Source organism: Eptesicus fuscus, chromosome 18, assembly GCF_027574615.1.
Source record: "Eptesicus fuscus isolate TK198812 chromosome 18, DD_ASM_mEF_20220401, whole genome shotgun sequence".
Lineage (NCBI taxonomy): Eukaryota > Metazoa > Chordata > Mammalia > Chiroptera > Vespertilionidae > Eptesicus > Eptesicus fuscus.
The window spans coordinates 29,802,122-29,827,023 of NC_072490.1; the positions used below are offsets into that span (position 1 = coordinate 29,802,122).

Below are 24,902 nucleotides of genomic sequence, written 5' to 3' on the forward strand. Positions count from 1 at the left end.
GGCCCCACTTCCTCTGCCCCAAGGTAATCAATCTTGTTAGTTTTTTTTTAATCTCCTTCCAGGTTTTCTTTTAAAAAATGCGAGTGAATATGAAACTATATTCTTCTTCACTTCTGACTTTTTAAAAGGTATTAAAACATTTTTTCAAAACGTTTCTACTTTTTTTCTGAAGTGGATATGTATTAGCAAAAAGAACGAATCAATACCCAGCTTGAGTGAACTCAAGATGAAGACGTGGAAGATTGATGAGAGGGTAAGATAATTCTGCCTGCTCACTCCAATGGGGTTTCTAGGGACATCCAGGGTCCCCCAGGACAGAGCCTATTGTCCAGGTATCTTCCCAGGTATCTTCCCAGGCAGATTCTCAGGTTCCCAGAGTTACTTTTTCTCTGGAACTCTGCAAGCCACTCCCCCTGATGCAATCAATATCTGGGTTTGGGCAGAAAGGAGGGTGCTATACAGCCCGCCCCTTCTGAGCTGTCTGGGCCAGCTCCTCTTTCCGGAACAATTCAGGCTGCACAACAACTGAGACCTCAGCTCCAATATCTGATTTCTGAAGCAAGGATGGCTGGGATGGACAGGATGTCACATTGTGAAAGGAAACAATGTTCCAGGTCAAACTGAGTCTGCCAAACACGGACCCTCACGAAGATTTTAGAAGAAATCTCGACAAGTCTTATCATGTGGCTTTTCTACACCTTGATTCCATGTTTGCTCATAGGTAAGTATGAATTAGAATACAGCCAATAGACTGGGAATTGAATGTAGGTTAAGAAGGTAAAAGATATTTTCCCAGGGTTTGGGTTGCATTATATACATATAACATCTTAAGTCTGTTTTCAGAAAGGTTGCTCATCTCCTAAATCTCCATCCCCACATCCTAAAGAAAAGAAAAATCCTGCTTTCTGTTTGGAAATCTCTCTCCTAATGTCCACAGAACAATCTAGAAAGATAAAGCATCAAAACAAATAGTCTAAAGGTTAGCAGAGCTCCATGCATCTTGTTATTTATCTCATTATCTGGTTTTAAAAGGTGCAGCATAGTTATCTCAGTCTTTGTGTGTGCCTTGGAGATGTTAACTGTAGGGACAAAAAATAGAGTAAAGATTCTAACAAAATACACATGAATAAAAAGACACAATTTTCAACCTTAATAATGAGTACAAAACTTGTTAAAATTGGATCTGTTCTGGTCACTGCAGAAAAGGTAGCAGGTAGGTGCTCCATAGCATTAAAAAAAAAAAAAATTGGTTTGAGGCACTTTCACTGCCAGTAACATTACATAATTTTCTCTGCTCCACTCCTGGATACTTGTACCTACATGCTTTATTGTTCCAAAATCACAGCTCTGTAGTCTTTGATGTTTCATCATGTCAAGTTGCATTTAAGAAAAATGTCTAATTTTAATACTCCAAGGTACTGGGCACTTTGTAGTATCAGGGGGAACCTTTCGTACTTTCTGTCTTTTTTATTTTTATTATTTTAACACTGAGAAGTATCGTAATTATTCTATTTAGTTTAAACCAGGCAACAAATCAGTGCTAAGGTGATTTGCAAATGTTTAGAACTGGTTTTGACATCAAGTTTATGGTGTCCCTTCTTAGTTCAAAAACCTTCAAAGTTCCCAATTGCTCAGCACGTGGTGTTCAAATCTGCTGTTTGTCTTATGATCCAGCATGTTCAGGCCCTGATCCTATTGCTCACGTCTCCTTGAAAACAAATACGGACCCCAGGTGGCTGCCGTCTTCACAGTTGGCATATTACACCCTCATTTCCTCCTCCTGGCCTTTACTGGTGTAGTTTTCCACTAGAAGCACCATCTCTATTTCCTTTCCCCATCCCGATCCCATTCTCCTAGCATCATTCCAAATGGCTCCCTCTTCCTACAGACCCCTTCTAAACTTCTCTCTCCTTTGACCTGACCGCTTTTACTCTGCTTTGGTGTGTTCTGTTTTCTGCGTTGATCTGAGGGCAGGGCCTAGGCATCTTTCTTTGTGTCCCCAGTCTAGCATAGGCTAAGTGTGTTGACTGATTGGTTAGTTAGTAGATTGGTTGATTAGCTGGTGGGACAAACCAGTTGTCAGGGAAACATTCCTCCACAAGCCCAAAGGAGAAGATGAGGAGGCCAAAGGGGAAAGACCAGGTTTAATATGCATATGAATTCCCTGGGGACTCTTGTGAAAATGCAGATTCTGGTTCAGTTGAATGTAGGGTGCAGCCTCAGAGCCTGCCTTTCTAATAAATTCCTGGGGAATGTGATGCTGCTGATCTTACGACTATACTTTAAAAGCATGAAGTAATCTACTACTTTTCTGGGGCATGAATTTGTTTGTGTACTTTTTGAAGCTGGGATGTGATGCCAGCAGCCAGTTTAGCAGCCAAGTTCTAGGTCAGTCTTGCTCTTTTCTTTTTCTGGTGATATACAAGGTAATTCTCTTGAAATAATTCAATATATTTGAGGGAGAAATTTTAGGGCAGAGCGTCAGTTCATAGAGCCAATACCCCTGCAGTGCAAGGCCCATGCAGTGGGCAGAATAATGGTCCCCTAAAGATGGGTACATGCTAATCCCTTTGAAAATAAAAGTTTGTGATTAATGTTATGGGACCTTGAGATTGGGAGATTATCATGGATTATCAAGGTGGGCCCACACTAATCACATGAACCCTTAAAAGCTGAGAATTGCCTGATCAGGGTGGAAAAGTGTTTGAGCATTGACCTATGAATCAGGAGGTCACGTTTCGATTCTGGTCAGGGCACATGCCCCAGTTGTAGGCTTGATCCCTAATCAGGGGCATGCAAGAGGCAGCCAATCAGTGATTCTCTCTCATCATCCATGTTTCTATCCCTCTCTCCTTCCTCTCTGAAATCAATAAAAATATGTTTTAAAAGATGATGGCTGAGAACCTTTCCTAGCTGCAGTGACAGAGAGAGATAGGAGGACAGAAGAAGAGGCAGGAGAAATGTGAAGTATGAAATAGAATCAACCAGCCATTGTTGTCTTTGAAGACTGAGGAAGGAGCCATGAGCAAGGAATGCAGGTGGCCACTAGAAACTGAGGATGGCAAGGAAACAGGAGACAGATTCTTTCCTAGAGCATCCAGAAGGAACACAGTCCTATCAATACCTTGATTTTAGCCCAGTGAGACCAGTGTCAGACTTCTCACCTATAGAAATGTAAGATAATAAATGTGTTGTTTTAATATGTTAAATTTGTAGCAATTTGTTACAACAGCAATAGAAAATAAGAGAGAGAGAGAGAGAGAGAGATCAGTGTTGTGAATGCAGCGCTATGGGAAAGATGTTGCTTAGCTGGTTTTGCGTGGGCAAACCAAAGTTTCTGAGCACCAGAATCTTAATAGTCAGGTCACAGTCACCCAGTTCAAGTCTCTATTGGAAATAGAGCCTCCATCCAGTGGACCTTCTTGAGATACCTACTAGAATGAGAAGAATACAATTCTCTGTAGTAACAAAAGCATAAACATTCACAAGGAACAAAAAGATTATACAGGGGGTTTTAGTATTGCTTTCTTGCTCTGGTGAGAACCCTCATCCAGTGTGGCTGAGGAAATTTAGATTTTTCACACTCTTCATTGTGGCCAATGTGTTTTTCCTGTCTGCGCTTCAAAGTTTCTCTTTCCCCTTGAGTATATTTTTTTATTTTTGCATTTGACATTTACATTCGGTAGTCTTCATTAACTGGTTTCTTCGGAGATTTGACTTCAATAGATATTGCTCCTCGCTGATTGAGATGACATTTCATGCTAATGAGGATGCTGTATGGATAACAGTTTTCTCTTTCTCCCTCTGTGTTCCCAAGTTCGCAGTCAGCCTTCTCTAACAATTGAAGGGCATTTTAAAACCTTTTGTAGGTGGAAAGAGTCACTTTCAACTTGGAGTCTGAGCTGAAATATGGTTCCTTGTGTGTCATTTCCTATTTAGTGTTCTAGCAATGCCATGACACTTTCTACATTACCCTGTTAAATGTCTCCTGGAATCAGTAGTTCATGGGCATTACAGTTTTTCCATCTCACATTCCATGTGTGTGTGCTACAAACATGGGCAAAACAACAATGAAATTTGGAATACTCTGAACAAATAGCATAAGGATATTGAAGATGTTGCCTGTAGGGCTCAGAAAGAAACAGCAGTTTTCATTTTACCACAGGGATGATAATCCCCTGTTGTTCTTAACTTGAAGAGATTTATCTTTGTATCATGAATGGATGTTGAATTTTGTAAATGCTTTTCATGTGTCAATTGACATGACTGTATGATTTTTCTTCTTTAGCTTGTTGATATGGTAGATTATATTAATTGATTTTCAAATGTTGAACCAGTCTTGCATACCTGAAATAAATCTCACTTGGTCACAGTATATAATCCTTTTTATGAATTCTTGGATTTAGGTTGCTAATATTTTGTTGACAACTTTTGCTTCTAAGTGCATGAGATATATTGGTCTGTAGTTTTTTGTGTGATTTTAAAAATATATACTACTATCTTTGTCTGATTTTGGTATCGGGATAATACTGGCCCCATAAAATAAATTGGAAAGTGTTCTTTCCTCTTTTACTTCATGGAAGAGATTGTGTAAAATTAGTGTTAATTTAAAAACATATTTGGTAGTATTTTCCAGTGAAACTATCTGGACCCGGAGATTTCAATTTCAGAGCTATTAAATTATGAACTATAGCCTTCCATTCCCCACATAGCTGACTAGAAAAATGTTTTGTTACTTTACCAGAGGAAGGATGTCAGAAAGGACCATGCCCCGCCCTCCCGTGCCACCTCACTGCAGCTGACCCTTTTCTTTTCACCCCCTGGGTGATTCCAAGGTTAGGGGTGGGGAGGACAGGAAGCCTCCCTTGTGGATACCCCAGGTGTTTCCTCACAAGGCAGTCCATGGAAGCTGAGGGTGGGTTGGAGGTGCATCACCAGGGCCCTACATTACAAAAGAAGCAGGGAAACCAGGCGGGGTGTCCCTAGCAACCCTCATCCCCTCGTGGTCATGGGGCTTGGTAACAACAGGTGCCAATCTTGAGACAGACACCAAGATGAAAAGTCCTGTGCAAGGGCCCTAGGCCCTACCGTGTTCTCGATGTTATCACTGCAACTGTAACAGCAAGGGGAGGCAGGTGTTAGCATTAAAAGAAGAACGTTTGAAAATGGGAAGAGAAGGACCACAGCAGAGAAGCCACACTGCATCCTGGGTTCACACAGGATGAGCCCTTGGGCTGCCCAAAGTTCTTATGAGTGCATGTTCAGTGTCATAGGCCTGTTTCATTCTGTGTGCAAACTGTATGCATACTTGGGCACACCACACACACCTGTGCAAGCAGATGCTTGTGTCCCAGGCTGGCTCAGAGGTCTGCAGTCTGCCTGAGGTGGAGTCTCAGAGCTGGCTTGGTGCCTATCTGGATTGGACTCCCTCCACAGCAGACCAGCCTGCACTTTCCAGCTGGGAGCTGATGCCCCATTCAGCCTTGCTGGGGGATGCGTAGGCATGTCTCTTGGATGGCAGTAGCAGGTGAGGGAGGTGCTGAGGAGCTGGCAGGAGCCTGCGTGGGTTTGCCATGTAGGGATGGAGGCTCAGGTTTATTCGCCTTGCTTAGAGTCACATGGCAAGTGACAGTCAAGGCCTGCATCTAGGTCAATCTGGCATAAAAGTTGTAAACAATGTACCTTAATTTTGCCACTTGTACAGTGGAGAAACTAATAGTCTTTATCTCCCAGTATGGTCATGAGGATTAAATAAGATAATCATGTAATAATCTAGCACATTGTCTAGATAGAATATGGTAAGTGCTCAATAATATTAGCCATTGTGACTATTAATTTAGCATTTATACAAGTATGATGAAATTAGAGGTGTTTCTGGGTCATAGACATATGAAGTCTCATTAGAAACTAATTTAAAGCTGTGGCATTCCCCCAATATGAGCCCACCTGTCAGCATGTCTATCTGCCTTGGTTCTAGATGAAGTTGCCCTTCTGCCTGCCCCTCAGAACCTCTCTATACAGTCAACCAACATGAAGCATCTCTTGACATGGAGCCCAGTGATCATGGGTGGAGAAACAATCCACTATTCTGTTGAGTACCAGGGGTGAGTTTTTTGAAGTGTGTGTGTGTGTGTGTGTGTGTGTGTGTGTGTGTGTGTGTGTGTGTTTTCTTAGCTGTTCTCCCTTGGACAGTAGTTGATTGCTGGAGGCACAGCCCTTATTCCAGAGCCCAAGGAAGCTTTGTGAGCCCAGAGATAGATTATCTCCAGTGACCTGCTGCCTCTGTGTGCACAGGCATTGGGAGAGTTGAAGAAACAAGGGAAATTGTTCTGTGGATTTGATAATGATCTCTCTGGGAACCCAAAAGTGTATAAACACATTTTGGTGGAGCTTCTTTTTAATGGTGAGTCAATTGTCTAATGCTGTAGAAAATCTTAAGAGTTTGACTCTGACTACAGCTGGATAGGTCCCTGGAGACTCAGATCCTTTGGGGCTGGGGGAGACATCAGTTTTCCTGTCTATGAGCCAAAAGAAATTGTGACCCTAAAGGTCAGCTACCCAGGGGCCAAGCGGGCTCTGCTCCTCTGCAGGTGTTCAGGCCCTTGGAGCCATTGAGGAATGACAGGGACACAGAGGTGCTCAATATATTTCATTAACAATAAATACTGGTCAGGGTACAGTTGACCAGGTTTCTGGATATAGGGAGCCTGCATGTAAAGGAGGAGGCAGCCAATAAAAAGGTAAAGAAAACAAAAACCTAGGTCTGTACTGTCCAGTGTGGTAGCCACTAGACACAGAGAGCTATTTAAATTAAATGACAATGTCTGTTTCCAAGACACACAAGTCACATTTCAAATTCCTAATAGCCACATGTGGTAGTGGCTACCATACTGAATGGCACCAATATAGAACCTTTCCATCATCACAGAAAGTTCTACTGGGCAGCCCTGCTCCAGGTAATTTCAGGTAGCAATCAGTGCTGGGAGGAAGCTAAAAGGCTGATGCAAAAGACAGTTAACTCTGTGGCTCCTTTTCATTGGGTGGTCAGGGAAGGCCTGTCTGGGGAGTGATATTTAAGTCTATTTCTGAAGGATAGGAGGAGCCAGCCAATGTGAACAGCAGAGACAAAGCATTTGGGACACAGCAAACAGCTGGTTAGAGGTCCTAAGGTTAAAAGAGCTCAGCAAAGAGGCCAGTGTAGAGGAGAGAGCATGTGTAGGGGTGAAGTGAGAGAGAGGCCAGAGAGTCTTGGAAGCCATGGGAAAGAGTTTGGATTCCATTCCAAGTGTTTTGGAAGCCATTAAGGATAGAAATATCATGATTTGCTGAGTGATGAATGGTTTGAAGAATAGTGGGAGTGGAAGCTGGAAAATCAGTTAGGAGACCATAGCAAGGCAAAGGATGACAGTGGCTGCGATTGGGGTGGTGACCCGTGGAGATGGAGAGACCTGGACACATTGGGATTTGTGCCTAGGTTTCCTTTGTTTGGTCATAAAAGGAGTAAGGAAGAATGGTTGGTTGGTCAGGGAGGAGGGTGAAGGAACTGGAGTTTGGAGCAAATGCTTATTTTGCTGACCCATGCAAAGCAGGTGAATGAGGCAGTTACTTGCAACCATCGTTGAGCCTGGGTGGGAGAAGCTGGTGTGACACTGTGCCTTCCTCTCTTTGGCTAGAGAGTATGAGAGCCTGTTCATGAGCCACATCTGGATCCCCAGCAGCAGGTGCTCACCTACCACAGTTCCTGAATGTGACGTCACCGATGACATCACTGCCACCGTGCCGTACAACCTCCGGGTCAGGGCCATCCTAAGCTCACAGACTTCAGCCTGGAGCATCCTGAAGCCACCCTTTAATCGAAACTCAAGTAAGATACTTACTTCTCTCTTTACTCCCCCACCGCCACCAGCCTTCCCCTTCAGAAACCATGTTCTCTGAGGTTTTCAGGATTCTTTTTAGCATCAAATTAGTCTTGCAAAGCCAGAGTACTGTGAACACAAACAACTTAACTGGTTCATTTAAAAATATGCCAACTGCTTCCCACATGCCCTCTTTCTTATTTTGAAAGAGGCTTTGGAAGTCATTCTCTATCTCTGTTAGGGTCTGCAGGTGTCGGGAACACTGATGTTGCAAAGCTGGAAGGAGAGCTAGCTGCTCTAGAAGTGGGGAGATGGGGTTAGGATTGCTTCTTTCCATGCTGACAGTGCCTCAATAAATCATCTAGTGACTCCCATCTGGTGCCTCATTAACCCCATGTTGCCTGTGTGAGCAGCTTTTCCTTGCACAATAGGATCTATATATTTAGCAGAGCCACCAGAAATAGTTGCCCTTCTATGGTCACTGGGAAATAAATAACTTTTCTGTAGCAACAGTACTTGGCAAATGATGGAGAAAGAAGTAAGGGAAGAATGTAGATAGGTAGCCAAATATGACAGAGCACAAACAATAGCCAATGTGTAAACGGGTGTGTGTGTTTAGGAGTAGCAGGAGCAAGGACTGAATAGCCAGTGGGTAAGGAAGCAGCTAGTCACATGGTGAAGGATTTTGACATAAAGTTGATCAAATCAGTAGAGGGAAGTCATAGGGAAAAAAGATTGTCTAGACCATGTTTGTCTCACAGTCACTGACTGCTGTGTGAAAGGGACAAGCATGCAGGGCAGGGCAAGAGTCAGGAGGGGATGGTAACACTCTGAGCCAAGATGGGTCCTGATCCCAGGAGTGGGGAAAGGGATGGGGAAGAGAGAACTAATTTGAGACATGTCTGAGTTAGGACAGAGCTTGGGGACCAGTCATTGGGAGAGACAATAATGGTGTCCAGCTTCTAGTTGGGGTTGGTGAGAATGTCATCCAAGTCAAAGAACCCAGGAGGGAAAACTACTCTTGAGAAATAGGAGATATTTCTGGCTTTGGGCTCTTTGAGATAGAATTTCCTATAAGATAACACGCCAAGATATCTGATTGGCAGCTGGAAATCTGGCTCGGGCTGCGACAGGTTAAGGACAGACACATAGCACAACATTAATAGCTCATGGCTTGGGAGCAGATGCGATTGTCCAGGGACATGATTTGAGGACAAAGACAACTCAGGACAGGATCCTGGGAAACCTCAGGGTTTAAAAAGAAGGTGAAGGGGGAGCACCAGTAGGTGGCTGGGCAGGTAGAGGGTCATGGATGGGAGGATGGAAGAACTGCTGATAGGCCTGAAGGAGGCCCCTAAATGGGTCCTTGAGAAAGCAGCTTTATGGAATGGTGGGGGTGTGGTTAGGTTGCTGGGTGGAGGATTGAGTGGAGGTAGGAAAGAGCAAGGCAGATCCTCCTCTGAGACAGGTAGGGCGATAATGTGTCCTGCTTGGAGCTGCAGGAGAGGCAGGGAAAGGCCTTTGGTGAACTCTGTTTTTTTGATGTGGCAGAAGATCCTCTGCTGTGAGTGAGGACAAAGAAGGTTAAGAGCAGCATGGATAGTAGTGGATGAGTCAAAGGTTCCTGGGGAGTGTATGAGATTGGGTAGAAGTCAGGAGGGTTTAGAAGGTGGGGATGGTGGTGGGGGAAGCCCAAGCTGGCTGAGAAGGTGAAGCTTGATTTGAAGGGGAAATGGCCCTCTAGAGTCAGATGGATGTGGATCAAGTCCCAGCTCAGCCATTGATAGTTGGGTCCCTCCCTGCCTCCTCATCTATAAGAAGGGCAGCAGTTTGCCTCAAAGCATAGTTGTGGGAACTATACAAAATGAAATACATAAATACTCATTGCAGTGCTGTCCTGTTATAGTACTCAGCTATTGTTAAGTATTATTATTGTCCTAGACATGCCCCACTTGAGAGCTATAGAGTAGAGGAAGGAAAAGGTGGGGGCAGGAGTGGAACCACTGGAATATGTTATCAATAGGAATTTTGATACAGAATGTGAGCTCTTCTGCCCAGGCACTAGGAGGATATAGTGGAAGCAATGGGACCCCAGTGCCAGGCCCTGGGAGAGGCTGGGGGACACTGGAGGGTGGAACAGCTTTGCCTCTGTCCACAGTGCCTGGGTATCACCCAAACCACCTCCCTCTGGCTCCTGGGAGCAAGGGGCTCCAGCTAAGACCACTGCTGGGGGCTGGCAGCTGTTGTTGGAAAGGAAGGCATGGGCCAGAGGGAGATAAAGAAGTAGCTATAAAACTATGTGGGTGGGGGTTTGCGCAGTAACAACTTTGCTTGAGACGAGCGTTATAAACAGGAAAAAGTTTTGTTGCAGAAGGTGGAGGAACAGGAGTCTGTGTACCTGTGCCAGAGGTGGAAGATGTGATCCTGTGTGAGCCCTGGGCGGGTGGAGTTAGCTACAGAGCTGGAATGAAATTGTGGCACTTAAGGGCATTAAGTCTGTTCCTTTGTCTCTGCAAAATGCCACTCTGACTTCTCCCCAAACATATGAAAAGTCTTGTTTTTAAGGCTGCCCTGACCAAGATTTCCTACTCTTAAAGGGAAGCCTTTTTGAGAGCAGAGGTTCTTAACCTTGATTGCACTTTCTAGTCACAGGGGAGCTTTAGAACCACTTATGTCTGGGGCCCATCCTCAGAGTCTGATTTAGATCATCTATGTGCATCCTATTCACTGTGAGTTTAACATTTCCCCCAGTTTATTCTCATGCACAGCCAGAGCTGAGATCCACAAGTACAGAGGCTAAACACTCACACAGCAGAGTCTAGAAACCTGGAAAAGATACAGCCTCAAATTCTGGCTGCTAACTATGTGACTTTGGGCAAGTCACTTATCATCTCTGAGGCTCAGTTACGTCATCTGTAGAACAGGAGTAGTATTTACTTTCTTAAGTTTGCTGGATGGATTAAATGAGTTTGTAGAGTGCACAGGACAAAGGTTCCTGCTCCAACACTGTCAAAATATTCTCTGAACTGAAATGAGAATTTTTCTAATTCTATTCTCAATAAAGATGGAGATCAGGGATTCTAATCATGCTTGACCTAAAACTGAAGTAGTCAAACATCTCTCTTCCTTCTGGAGGTGTTTCAGAGGTAGTACTAGTGGTGCTGTGTGCTCATCTGAAGCCTCTGACCTGGGTATGTTTTGCATAGTTGGTCCCTGACTTCCCAAGTCCTTCTGTCCCCTATCCAGGCAGCTCTTCAAATGCCAGGAAATGCTTTGCTCTTTGAAAACTCCCTGCAGGAAATGACTTCCTTTTGAGTGTCCACTGACCCCAGTGCAGGGGGATTTAGCTCAGACTATACTCTATTTCTCAAGCCAAGGCCAACAATCAGGGTGCCCTTCTGTTCCTGCAGTGTCTGGATCTGAGAGGCAAGTATGGCTCCATCATCACTAGCCAGGGACAAGAGACTGCCTGGTAGGCCCTTCTGTTCTCAGTCTGCTGATGGGAAAATATCCATGGGGACTGCTGGCCAATCTGTTTGGGATCCAGCAATTTCTAGAGTTGGTTATTGGAATTTGTAAAACCCTCTGGTTTTCTGACATCCTCCATTAAGGATATGAGATGAAGAATACTTGGGCTGAGGACAGAATGGCCTACCCTTTCACAGGCTGCTGATTTGCTGATGTTTGAAATATCAAACATATCACTGACCCATGGGAATTGTAGTAATTTTTGCCATTTTTAAAAACTTGCTCATAATTTAAAAAGCATTTACTGAGCACCTCCTGAGTACAGGAGGATATTGGTTAGACATGCTTCTGCATGCTGTGAAGTTACAGCCAACCCCTTCCCATCCCAGGAGCCTAGCATGTTTCTACCAATGACTGGTCATGGTTTCCCAGAACAGAAATCAGTCCTGTCTGGGACTGGCTTTGATTCTTTTCTTTTCTTGCCAACAGCCATTCTAACCCCACCTGGAATGGAGGTCACCAAGGATGGCTTCCACCTGGTGGTTAAGCTGGAAGACCTGGGACCCCAGTTTGAGTTCCTCGTGGCCTACTGGAGGAGGGAGCCTAGTGCCAAGGTAAGACTTCTAGCCTTGACCTTTGAGTCAGACTTTGGCGAAGGAAGGCATCACAGACCTCTGAGAGGTGGTTGAGAAAAGCTGGCCCTGCAGTGCTCATTGTATGGGGTAGCCAGGCTGAGTGAAGTGTGGGAAAGAAGAGAGATGGGAGTAGGCTGACAATCCCAGTAGCCTCCTCCTCAAAGAACTGCCTTCGTTCCAACCCAGGCCTTGGCTCCATCCCAGGCCTTGGGAGCCTTCTCAGGCCAGCTTTACTGAAGTGGGGGCTGCCTCCTTGTTACAAACTCTAAAATAGTTGGATTCACAGTACTTTTTCAATACATTCCCAGCTTGTCTTCTCAGCCATTCTCCCTGGCATGTTTAGGTACCGCAGACCAGGGAGTTCCAGATCAGTCAGAAGATTTCAAAAATGCATGAGGCTGGCACAAGCCTCTTGAGGGTGTGTATCTGGCCAGGGTGCAGAAGTCAGGGCAGAAAGCCAGGAACTGGCTTCTGGATAACCCTGCCTAATTATGAGCCAGTGGGTCACACAGGATGCCTAGATGGGGTGCTGTCCCTCCCTGTGGGACGGCTGCTGCAGGCTGGGATGGGTGGGAGGTCAGCTCTCCCAGAGGGAATGGTCAAACAGCGGCAGCCACAGCAGCAGAAGGGGTTGAACTTGATCAGGAACTAGAGGATAGTCAGACCTGTGGAAATTTTGTCCAAGCTGATATGGTGACACGGCCCACTGCAGTCAGCACAAACAAAGGTAGACTTTATCATAAGGATTAATATGGTGCAATAAGGGGTTCTGATAGAATCTATGAACAGAGCTGGCCCAGAGCTGGGTTGCAGCACAGCCTCCCATACCAAGGACCCTTGCCTGTGGAGTCCCTGCTTCCCTCTGCTGGGTCCTCTCTATTGCACTCTTTCTGTGGCCTTCTCTCCAGCCTACTCCCAGGCCCTGATTCCTTGTCAGTCCTTCCTACACATTCCTGTGGCTGAGCCTCACCATCTCTCAAGGCCTCTCAGGCCTAATCCCTTCCCATCACTGTGTTCTCTCCCCTTAGTTTCTGTTTCTATCTCCAATTATTCTCAAGACCAATTCCCAAGAGAGGAAATCTGATTGGTCCTGCTTATCTTATCAGGCCAAGCTTAGGAGTCGCAGGTTGCTGCCTGGCCTTTGATGGAGGACCCTTCTTAGACTAGGGGTACCTCTGACCACATAACAGTGTCTGGGGAAGAAGGGCATATGCCTCTGAATCCACTCAACACGGACTACAGTTTGGGTAGTTTACCCTGGAAGGAATGGGTAGGTAGAATGGGCATTGACAATGGTTGGACATGGCATTGCCAGCCAAGCAGATGGAGTGGGGGAAGGGGGGACAGATCAGGGCCCGGGCAGGAGGGCTTATGCAGCTCCTCCCTCAGATTCTTTGGATGGAGCCTCTTTCCACTCATGGTAACTGGGAGGGCCATGCTGAGAGAGGATTATGTACCCTGAGTCATCTAAGCGTGGTCCAAACAAGCCTCCACAGGGTCCGAAGTGGAGCACAGGCCACAAGGGGTGGGTAGAGGTGGAAGGGTGTACAGATGAATTAACAGATGGTGGATGTGTGAGGAGGCACTGCGCACTGGTTCCCTTGCTCCTGTGCACTTATCCCCCCAGCTCAGTCCTACTAGTATTTCCGACTTCCACTTCTCTGTCCACGTTATCCTATTGGAGAGATCTTCCCCAACTATTCTTTTTGGTGCCTCCTCATCACTCTACCTTCTTGCCCTGCTTCATTTTTTTTCTTATTACCACCTGATAAATATTACATATTGTCTGTCTTTTCCCATGTAAGCTCCAGGACAGCAGGGACTTTGTTTTGTTCAATGCTATGTTCCAGTGCCTACAACAGTGTTTGGTACATATTACATGCATAATAAACAGCGATGTATGAATGAATGAATGAATGAATGAATGAATGAATGAATGAATGAATGACGGAACATTCTGTGTGCAGCCTGGAAAGGAGATAGCTGCAGCTTTCCTTCCCTGGCTCTTCTCTCTCTTTCTTGTCTTGCTTCCCTCAGTGTGTAACTGGTTTCTGGTCTCCTAAAGCCGTGGTCGGTAAACTGCAGCTCGCAAGCCACATGCGGCTCTTTGGCCCCTTGAGTGTGGCTCTTCCACAAAATACCACGGCCTGGGTGAGTCTATTTTGAAGAAGTGGCGTTAGAAGAAGTTTAATTTTAAAAAATTTGGCTCTCAAAAGAAATTTTAGTTGCTGTACTGTTGATATTTGATTCTGTTGACTAATGAGTTTCCCGACCACTTTCCTAAAGGAACATGTCAAAATAGTGAGGAGCAGGGGCATTCCAGTGCACCTGGAAACCATGGAGCCAGAGGCTGTGTACTGTGTGAAGGCCCAGACGTTCGTGAGGGCCATCGGGAGGCACAGCGCCTTCAGCCAGGCAGAATGTGTCAAGGTGCAAGGTAAGGATAGCCTGTTTGTTCCCTGGGGTCCTGCACAGGTGACAGCCCCCTTCCCCGCCCCCAACCCCCACCCCCACCTCCCTGGAGGATGTTCGGCTGCCTACTGGGTTTCTTTGGTTCTCAGTCTCCCGTGGCCTCACTGACCTGCTGTCTGAGGCCGGATGGGTTCCTATGGTGAAGGTGTGCTTCACTCCAATTCCCCTATAGGCGAGAGTCCACTCTGGGGCTGGGTGGCGGTCCCTTGAGCCACTCTCTGGAACTTTGTTTCCCATGAAAGGTCCCTAGGCCTGAGGCCAGATATTCCAAGGCTGATTTACTGTTGAATCAGAGGCGGGTGGCAGGAGAGGCAGTCAGGGGCTGAGAGTCAGTCTTATGAGGAGACAGCTCACTGTACATCACAGCTGCTTTCAGCTAGGAGGGGCCTATGGGAAGTCTATAGATTCCATGTTTGACATAAATTTTTTCCCTTGACATTTTTTATGGTCTAAAACCGCTCAATGTTTAAAAACCCTTTGAAAAGAAACAAAACCCCACATCCCACAATTCTGCCACGAAAACACCACTAGTGACACATTTGTATATAACTTTTTAGTCTTTTAAAAAAATAAATATTTTGCACATTTAGTTTCAAAAAATATAAAATACACATGGAGGCTCCCCTTTCTACCTTTCCTTTTAGCACAAATGGTAGCATACTCCATTTGTTATTCTGAATCTTATCTTTTCCACTTTATATATCTTACAGATTTTCCATATCTACACAGAACTCCATCTTTCTTTATGGCTATGTAGTATTCCATTTTGTGTATATATAACTAATTTAACTAGCTCCATATTGAATGGCATTTCATTCTCCCCCGCCCCCCGCAATATTTTGCTATTGCTGGCAATGCTTTAATTAGTTACCTTGTACATAGATCATCTTGCTGGCAGACTTGAAGGATACATTCCTGGAGGTGGAGTTGCTTGGTCAGGGGCATACACATTGGATTTTAACTGCTGTTCCCAAATTGCCCTCCAGAAGGGTGTCATTCTTCCATCATTGCCCACATGTGGACACATGTTGAATTGCACATAGACTTTGTGCCTGCTTTTTCACAAATATCCATTACATTTCCCAAATGGATTTTCTGATTGCCATTTTATACTACTTTTTAAAACCATATAAGTCAAGCTTGTTAAAAATTGAAACAACACAGAAGTATATAAAGTAAGAGGTACATGTTTTCCACTGAGAATGTTTATTTTGGCAAGCTTAGCATTTAATCTGCGAGCTATTGCATGATACCGGTATCACCGGCACTAATGGCACTATTGTGCTTATTGTTCTGTTTCTTGCTTCTTCGCTGTAGTATATTGTGAACATCTTTTCATGTCAGTACACATGTTTCTACCTCATTTGCAAAGAAGATGCAGAATAAGCCAATATATATGTGCCAAAATATATGTAATTATCCCTCTGATAATAAGTATATTCTGTGCTTTCAGTCTTTGCCACTACAAACCATGCTGTAGTGAACAAGCTTGTGTATATCCTAATTCTCATTTAAAAAAATATTTTTATTGCCCTAACCGGTTTGGCTCAGTGGATAGAGCGTTGGCCTGCGGACTGAAGGGTCCCGGGTTCGATTCCGGTCAGGGGCATGTACCTTGGTTGTGGGCACATCCCCAGTGGGGAATGTGCAGGAGGCAGCTGATTGATGTTTCTGGCTCTCTATCCCTCTCCCTTCCTCTCTGTAAAAAATCAATAAAATATATATTTAAAAAAATATTTTTATTGATTTCAGAGAGGAAGAGAGAGAGGGAGAGAGAGATAGAAACATCAGTGATGAGAAGGAATCATTAATTGGCTGCCTCCTGCTCACCCTCTACTGGGGATCAAGCCTGCAACCCGGGCATGTACCCTTGACTGAAATCGAACCCGGGACACTTCAGTCTGCAGGCTGATGCTCTATCCACTGAGACAAATCGGCTAAGGCTATTAATTCTCATTTTAATAATGGAATTCCTAACCTACCATGCTAATGTCCCATAATAAATTAAATAATATTCTATTTAGATATCTAAGTCATTTCCATGTCTTAAGTCATTTCCATTTGCTTTTGAAAATGATGGTTATTGATTGATTGATTCATTCATTCAATGACTATTTATTGAGCACTGATAATGTGCCACTTGCTGGTCTAGTCCCTGGGATTCAGCAGGGATATCCTTACCTTCTAATTAGAGAGATGGCTACAGACAAGTAAACAAATGAGATAGCTTCCTTTGTGAGCTATGAAGAAAATGCACAGAGCATGCCTGGAAGTGGTGGGAAGTGTAGATATGCCACTTTGGGCAGAGGAAGACTGGTTATGAGGCCGATGCTCTAATCCAGATGTTGCTGTGAACTGCTTTATGCATATCATTGTTTCCTTTCTTGGGATCATGTTTTTGGAATGTACTCAGAGGAGTGGATGAAAGGGTGTGAACATTTGTGTATCTCTTGATGTATACTGCCAAAATGTTTTCCAAAAGCACTGAAACAAAGTACAGTGCCCCTAGCCACACATGTGAGGCCACCAGCTTCTCTGCAGCCTCTTTGGCTGTGCCACCTTTCACACTGCAGGTGAGCAGTGCAGCCTAGAGGGGCTACATGAGTTGCTTCCAGTTACATGATGGGAAAATTACACATGCCCCCTTCTGCATCTTCAGATCTCCCACTTGGCACTTTCTTACCCATTTACTTAGTTAGAATGAATGCAGGCTTTGGAGCCAGCCCTACCTATGTGACCTGGGGTAAGTCACTTAACCATAGTAGGGGCTTGATATATCATAGTTATCATGTGACTGTTTTCTGAACTCAGTATTTTCCTCCCAAAGATGAATCAATGCCAAGAGCAAATTGTGAAACACTTTACCACCTACCGCCTAGTTCCTTTCTGTGTTGTTCTTTTTCAGCACCCCCACCCCCTCATCCTGCCAGGGGCCTGGCACTCTGCCCGTCCTCCTGGCCATGGCCCCAAGGTCCTGTACATGCTAACACAGCCAGTGGTTTAACAGTTGATGCTCCTCCCTTTTCCCAAGAAAATGATTTTAATCTTCCCTGGGGCTTTCTGGAAACCAAGCGTCAATCTGGATTCTAGAAAAATGGTTTTAGTGGTGGTAATTTTAGTCACTAGGGCATACAACCAATCTTAGGATGTTGGCATCTGCTGTCTTGGCCATGTACAGAGCCAGCTCCAGGAATGTGAGGGAGGCCCAGGATTGGAGATTTCATCTTCGCTGTGTCTCCTAAGCCTGTTCTTATCTTTGCATTTCCAGAAGAGACCCTCCCCCTGGCGTTGGCCCTGTTTGCATTTGTTGGCTTCATGCTGATCCTTGTGGTTGTGCCGCTCTCCATCTGGAAGATGGGCCGGCTGCTCCGATACTCCTGTTGCCCCGTGGTGGTGCTCCCCGACACTTTGGTAAGTGTTCTGTTTTCCTTTCAGCACGATACTGACCAGATGTAGTTTGGGCTGTAGTTGGGTATGGGCACACGTTTCCTGGTTGACAAGAATTTGCGCCAAGAGGGCAGAAGAGCATGCACAGGACTTCACTTCTAATCAGAGGGGCTAGAGAATCCTCCCTTCTCCAGGGAGTGGGGACCCTCCTCAATCAGGCCACTCCTGCTTGCCCCCAGGACCTGGCATGGCCAAGCGAGCAGGGGTGTAGCACAGCTATGGATGCTCGGCAGCTCAGGAGTCACGCACAGTCGAACCCTTCCAGACTGGTCTGCCGAGGGTTCTTGGCCCCTTCCCATGATTATAACAGCAGCTGCATCCAGGAACTTGTTCCAACACAACATATTCAATTCACCTGCCAAGAGCCTCATTGGTTCTCAGGGTGAAGTGCGTGGGTGTGGATGTGGGAGGCATAGATTGTGCTTTGCTTTGGCCGGGGGCCAGGAACAATCTGGACCTGCCCCAAAGGTTAGGATCTCCATCTGTTTTCTTAGCTCCTTGCAAGCCCAGGATTCTTATCTCGTTCCTGAGGACACTGGCCCACAGGTCTGAGTCTCTCCAGGGTGGGTAGTCCTGTGTGCCCATGCCAGGATTGGGAGAAGCAAAAGCAGGCCTCCAGCAGCCTCCTTCCCCCAACCCCCCACCCCCATGTTCCATCTGGCTGCTTCCTGTGCCCATCCGCCAGACCTCAACACACAAAGCAACACAGAGCCAAAACAAAACAAAACAACAAAATCAAACCCATTCCTATCACCTCAGAGATTTCTTCTCACAGCTCTCTTCTGGGAGGAGGGTTAGTAGCCAGCTCTTCAGAAGCAACTGGAGCTGGAACTGCCTTCCAGCTACACATTCCTGTAGTTCTGCTTCAGCCCGGAATCACTCTGGCAGGAGTCACTTTTGTGACAGCTGCATGGCCCTGAGAGGGAGGGCCGTACTCTCCCCACGCAGGAGGAACGGTTCTCCCTGATGCAGTCTTCAGGACACCCCTCCACCCTGCTGCCTGAAGCCCGTTCTCCTTTTCTCTCCAGTGCTTCCAGGCAGTTATCACTTCAGCTGAGATTAGTACAAGGTTAAGCACCAGGCACTGTTCTAAGGCTTCACATATAGAGTATTGACTCCTTTTATTTCCCCCTTTTCATAAAGCTTAGCAATGTGCTTTTCTTCAGCCCCCCCCCCCCCCCCCCAGTCTGAATGGTTTGCTAAATGGTTTACTGCTAACCATGAAGGCAATGTGGTGTATCAATCACGGGAGGCAGGGCAGGCCTCATTCCCTTCAGGAAGAACTTGGAGTGGGGGAGGGGGGGCGTGGCTCACGGTTCCCTGGAGCGTAAAAGGATGTGTATTCTGCAGTAGTTGGTGTAGTGTTTTATAAATATCAATTGGGTCAAAGTGTTGGATGATACTGTTCACACTTTTGTGTAGTTCTATTAGTAATTGAGAGAGATACAACAAAATCTCTAACTATGAGTGTGGTGGTGTCTGTTTGTCCTTTTATGTCAGTTTTTCCTTCATGTATTTTGAAGCTCTGTTTAGGAGCTTGGATATTTATGGTTGATATATCTTCCTGAGTAATTGGGCCTTTTATCATCATGAAATGTCCCTCTTTTTCTCTGGCAGTACTCATTATCTTGATGTCAATATAGCCTTTTTTTTTGGCTTACTGTTTGTATGGTTTATCTTCTTTTCAGATTCTACTTTAAACTTATCTCTGTCCTCACATTTAAAGTGTGTCTCTTATAGTAGCATATAGTTAGCCTTTCAAAAAAAAACACAAAAAAACAACCAAATGTAAACATCCCAACAAGCTCTGCCATTTAATTGGAATGTTTAGTCCATTAACACTTAATCTGGTCCTGTCACTTTCTGACTTTTGTGTTTGCACCCAATACCTGTTTTCTGGTTCTTCAAGCCAGTAGGACTGTCATTGTTCATGGCACCAAGAGAGACGTGCCCTCAGACAAGGAACTGTAAAAAAAGGGAAACTCGCCCAGTGACATTCCCTTCTTCCAAGTGTCAACTTATGGTTGCTCTCCACTGACTCAAGGAAGCTAGTTTTCTATTTTGATCAGTTTTTGAAGGTGTTATCTGTAGGAGATTAGCTTGATTGGTGCTCCTCTGGCATAAGTAGAAGCGGTTCCCTGCAGTGAAAGCGGCGAGCCTGAACCAATCCAAAATGATGATAATGGAAGGGGAGCGTTGCTGGCTCGGGCAGGTCCACTAGCTCTTCTTCCCCAGTTCAGCCTTTCTCAGTTGGATTCCATCAAGCAGTCACCCTTTATGGTTTTCCTTTCAACTCTGTTGCCCATGCTTACCCTCTACTCACAGGCCATTCCATTTCTAACACCCTCCCTCATTATTCCTCTTCTGGTTCTTCATTCATCAGCCCAGCAGTTTCCTCCCTAGGATCAGGGGCACTAGAATCCTTCCAGGACCCAGTGTCTTGTTAGTGAGCACAGAGTAAAGGGTCAGGGGAAGAACCATGTAAAGGGCCAGTTCCTTATAGAATTTCAGATGCACATGAAGAGCCCTCAAATGACAAGAAGTCCTAGGAGCCCTAACTGGTTTGGCTCAGTGGATAGAGCGTCGGCCTGCGGACAGAAGGGTCCCAGGTTCGATTCCAGTCAAGGGTATGTACCTTGGTTGCAGGCACATCCTCAGTAGGGGGTGTGCAGGAGGCGGCTGATCAATGTTTCTCTCTCATTGATGTTTCTAACTTTCTATCCCTCTCCCTTCCTCTCTGTAAAAAATCAATTAAAAAAAAAAAAAAAAAAAAAGAAGTCCTAGGAATCCTAATGCAAGTAGCTTTTGGAGAAACCCAAACAACTTAGATGAAACCAGAGACAAGGACAGTCTATGAGAGTATGACCACTTTCACCCACGGGAGGTAGATATCACTACCTTGGACTAACTTTTGCTTCTCTGTTCTCCTTATCATCCTTTCTACATCGTTTCAGTGTCTGTTCCTACATGCATTCCGTTCCACGAGGCTTTTAATTTTTACTGTTTCTCCCTAGGGTTCTTAAGTGGAAAATTTATCTGAGTATATGTATTTCCCATAGTGCTGTGTGAGAAGTAGATCCCTAGCATCTATTAAATCCCAAACAGATTCTGGAGCTGTCCATCATCACCGCCATCTCCCTACCTCTCAGCCTTGACTTTAGTATAGTCTAGCCGTACTTCAACATTTGCATTAGTTATAGATAATCTTCCAAACTATTAAAAAAAAGCAACTTCCAGCCATCTTTGCAAAATCCACACATCTTTCCAATTAAACCATGGAAAATTACCAAGTGGAAATCCTTGACAACTCTTTAAAGAGCCCTATTGAAAAAAAAAAAAAGAAGAAAAAGCCCTATTGAGTTTGAGAGTGTTTATTTATCTGTTTGGACTAAATATTTCATGTCCACATCTATAATTTTATAGTTGGTGATGATTGCACTCTGAAATATACCATTAATAATGTCTTTGCATTCAAGTTGATATCACCAAGTAACATTCTAAAACAGAAACACATGTGCAAGGAAAATTATATTAAGACTTCTAAGTATATATTCCATATCTAAAAATATAATTTCTTTTCCTTGTCTTTCATCCATAATTGCTTCATGAATATGGAGGCTTTGGTGCCAAAGTGAGAATGACTCACTTTATTCTATCTCTTCTTGCTGTCGCACTCCACTGTAATGTGGGTGGCCCCATAAAGATGGCCCCAAGTTAGTCATTCTTCAATAGACCATCCCAAGTATGACTTTGTGTGCTTCATAGAAAATGGAGTTTCTGAGATCAGATGCCTCTGGGGCCCAGATAGGTACAAAAAAAAAAAAAAAAGAGTGTGCAGTGCAATGACTGTAATTCAATAGGGTCAGATGGTGGGGACCATGGCAAACACGTTCCGACTAAACAAGACAGCTGCTTCTCAGTTCCAGCAGGATGCTGCCAAGAGGGAATGCACATGAACGAGTGTTACAAGATCTTCAAGTTTTAAGTGAGAAACAAACAAAGAGACAAAAATCTAGACTTTAATGAGAAATCTTCTGATTTTTAAACTTTGAAAACGAATTCAAACTGATATGTCAGCTGAACCTTGCTTGAAAGTTTGTTCTAACCTGTGGGACAACAGTTTTGCACCTTCTGAAATTCTGGGGTTGTGCTGTTTAACTTTAATGTTCTAGAACTATATTCTCCAGTACAGTAGCCACTCGCCATATGTGACTGTTGAGCACCTGAAATGTGGCGAGTCTCAAGTGAGATGTGCTGTAAATAGAAAACACAATGGATTTTGAAGAGTCATTAAAAAAAAAAGAATATAAAATACTTTATTGGTATTTTTTATATTAGTTACATGTTGAAATGATATTTATTTATTTTAAATAAAATATATTATTACTTTTAACTTAACCTGTTTCTTTTTACTTTTTAAAATGTGCCACTAAAGAATTTTAAATTTCATTTGTATCTCACATTATATTCCTATTGGACAGTGCTGCTCCAGAATTTAAAAAATAATCAAGTATAACACTGCAGATTTAGGTAGCCAGTGTCCTGAGAATCTAACTGGGCCAGCAGCTGTGAACTGGTGGTGGGTTCCACAAAGGTAGCCCTGCTCAGTGAGCCCTGTGTGGGCACTGTCCTTTCCCATGATCTGCCCGAGACACTAAGAGTGAGATCCCCTGAAGCTGCCTCTTTACAAACAAGGATCAAGGCCAACTGACTGCCTCCTGGGGACGGAGGTGGAGGAAACCACTGTGCTGTTTATCTGTGCTCACATGCCACGCTTCAGAGTGATGAAGGGGAGGGCCAAGGGAGATAACGGCAGAGGGACCTTGTGAACTTGGTGGAGGTGAGCAGGTTAGCAATGGTTGGGGGGTGTCCCTCTGAAAAGTTGGTACCTGCATTTTTACGACTGGTTTTGATTATGTATTGGGGTCCCTGGGAGAAGATGGCAGGAACATGAAATATGAGTAGGAAATGGACTTGTGTTTCAGGAGCGCCATCTCTGGACTGGGCGCCCTGCTAGGTGCTGTATGTAGAGCATCTCAGACCAGGTCGTTATTTTCAGAGCTCTCTGGTAGAATAAAATTAGACTTTTTTTTTTCTTTTTTACCAGAATTACATTCTGGGCTTTTATGAGGCAGGGTCCCTGAGAGAGGAGCACTGATGAAGCTGGATCCCAGCAGATCTGTTGTTCAGTGGACTGGGAGACATCTCCGTAAATGCTGGAAGGCCCTGATCTAGGAGTTAGAATTGTTTGGGGGCCTTTTGCTGCTTAAAAGTTAATTAACCAAATAATTGGGATTTTTGTGATAGTGTTACAACTACTATTTTAGTACTACTATTCATCTAACAAATATTAATGGGAATTACTTTTCAGAAAATCACCAATTCACCCCAGAAGTTAATCAGCTGCAGAAGGGAAGAGGTGGAAGCCTGTGCCACGACTGTGCTGTCTTCTGAGGAACTCTTCAGGACCTGATCGAGGAGGCTTGGGGAAGGGCCCAGATGAAGCTAAGAAACCTGGTCTGCATGACACAGGGGGAAAGGCTGTGCTTCTGTGTTTCTGTTTTCCTCCAAGGACAAGAGAAGTCAGAAAAGCCTTCTGTGTCCATTTCTAGAAGCAACTGTCAGAGGCAGAGTGGTTTGACAGACAAAGCACTGAGTGGGAGCAGATGTGCCTGAAGAATTGGATCTATCTGCCATCCACTAGCTGAATGACCTTTGGGAAAGTGACTTGGTCTCTCTGGCTCTCGGTTTTCTCATCTATGGAATGGGTGGATTAACTATACCACTGTTATACCATATATATATATCCAGCACTGGCAGAGCTGTAGGGAAATTGGTGACGCTGTACATTGCATTGGTTCGGCTCTTCTGAAGAGCAGTATGTAAAAGTATAACAGGCATGATCTGAGACTCTATACACCAAGAGGGTTTGGAGATCCCACTTTCCTAGAGGAAAACTTGAAAAGGAAAGGAAGGATGGGTACAATGGTGTTGGTTTCACTTTAAGCCAATGCCTGTGCAGAGGTGAATGGCTCAGCCTGCCCTACAGTGAAACTGGGACGAGGAGGAATGCTGTGAGTACATGAAATACTATAAACAGTAAATAGTGTGTGCACATTGAGGACAGCAGCTAAAATGTATGTGTATGATGAGACGACAACGCAGAAGGACGTCAGTAAGTGTGATATTTGCTATGTTCCTTTTTCCTGTAGAGTTGTTAAGGTATAGGACTAAAAGTATAAAGGGGTCACCTTGGGTAATCATTTTGGTTTTTTTTCTTCTAAAAAAGTGATCTTTAGGGTTTCTAGTTACATCAAGGACCTTGAGTCCAGAGAGGCCACTGAAGACCACCTTTGGTCAGGAGGTATCGGGGCGACCCTAAGTCAGGGATGGGGCAGGAGAAGAATAAGGGGGCAGCCTCTGGTCACATGAGAACTCCAACTGAGGCAACTGGCCAAAGCCTCCCCTGGTCAGGGTGCTCCTGGGTCTTCCTGGAGGCCTCACTCCACAGGAAATCCCTTTGGGGATCTCTTTTCCTTAGGAGGCCTGCCTCTGGAAGCCTCTTCCTTTTCCTCTTCTTCACTAGGGGAGGAAAAGAGGGTCAGAGAACGAATGGAGGGGGGAAGTTTTTTTTTTGGCAAAGTGATTGATGGGCAAGGCTTGTGCCTCTCCCTTCTTAGCCCCCACCCCTAACAGCTCTGGAGCTTCTGAGTGGTTTGTCTCCATGCCCACTTCCTGGTCCCCTTCCAGCCAGCCCAGTGGGGACCATCTAACTGCCTCAACCAGGTGTTTCCCCTGCAAGATAGAGGCCTACAACCCTCTCTCCACCTGGTGGGGTTTCAAGTGATCAAAGGATGGGATCTCTCTAGGAAGATGAGATACTTGAAGATCTTTTCCTTTGTACTATTTTGTATGCTTTTGTGTTGTTTGACTCTTTCGTGAAGAGTATTTGTTAATTTTATATTTGGCTTACACTGGAGACATACTTTCAGTTTGCAAAAATAAAAACTATTCTACTTCACTG

At 44.8% G+C, this 24,902-nt stretch overlaps 1 protein-coding gene across 1 annotated transcript; it reads left to right on the plus strand.

Annotated features, from left to right (window-relative positions):
- The first annotated feature begins 626 nt into the window (after window positions 1–626).
- IL20RB (interleukin 20 receptor subunit beta) lies at window positions 627–24,893 on the plus strand. Its single transcript, XM_008152831.3, is given in 8 exon segments — window positions 627–721; window positions 5,978–6,104; window positions 7,674–7,864; window positions 11,814–11,938; window positions 14,246–14,396; window positions 17,700–17,842; window positions 23,250–23,339; window positions 23,341–24,893. Coding segments are annotated over 8 exon segments (1,017 nt in total). The 5' UTR covers window positions 627–681; the 3' UTR covers window positions 23,491–24,893.
- Window positions 24,894–24,902: the final 9 nt, after the last annotated feature.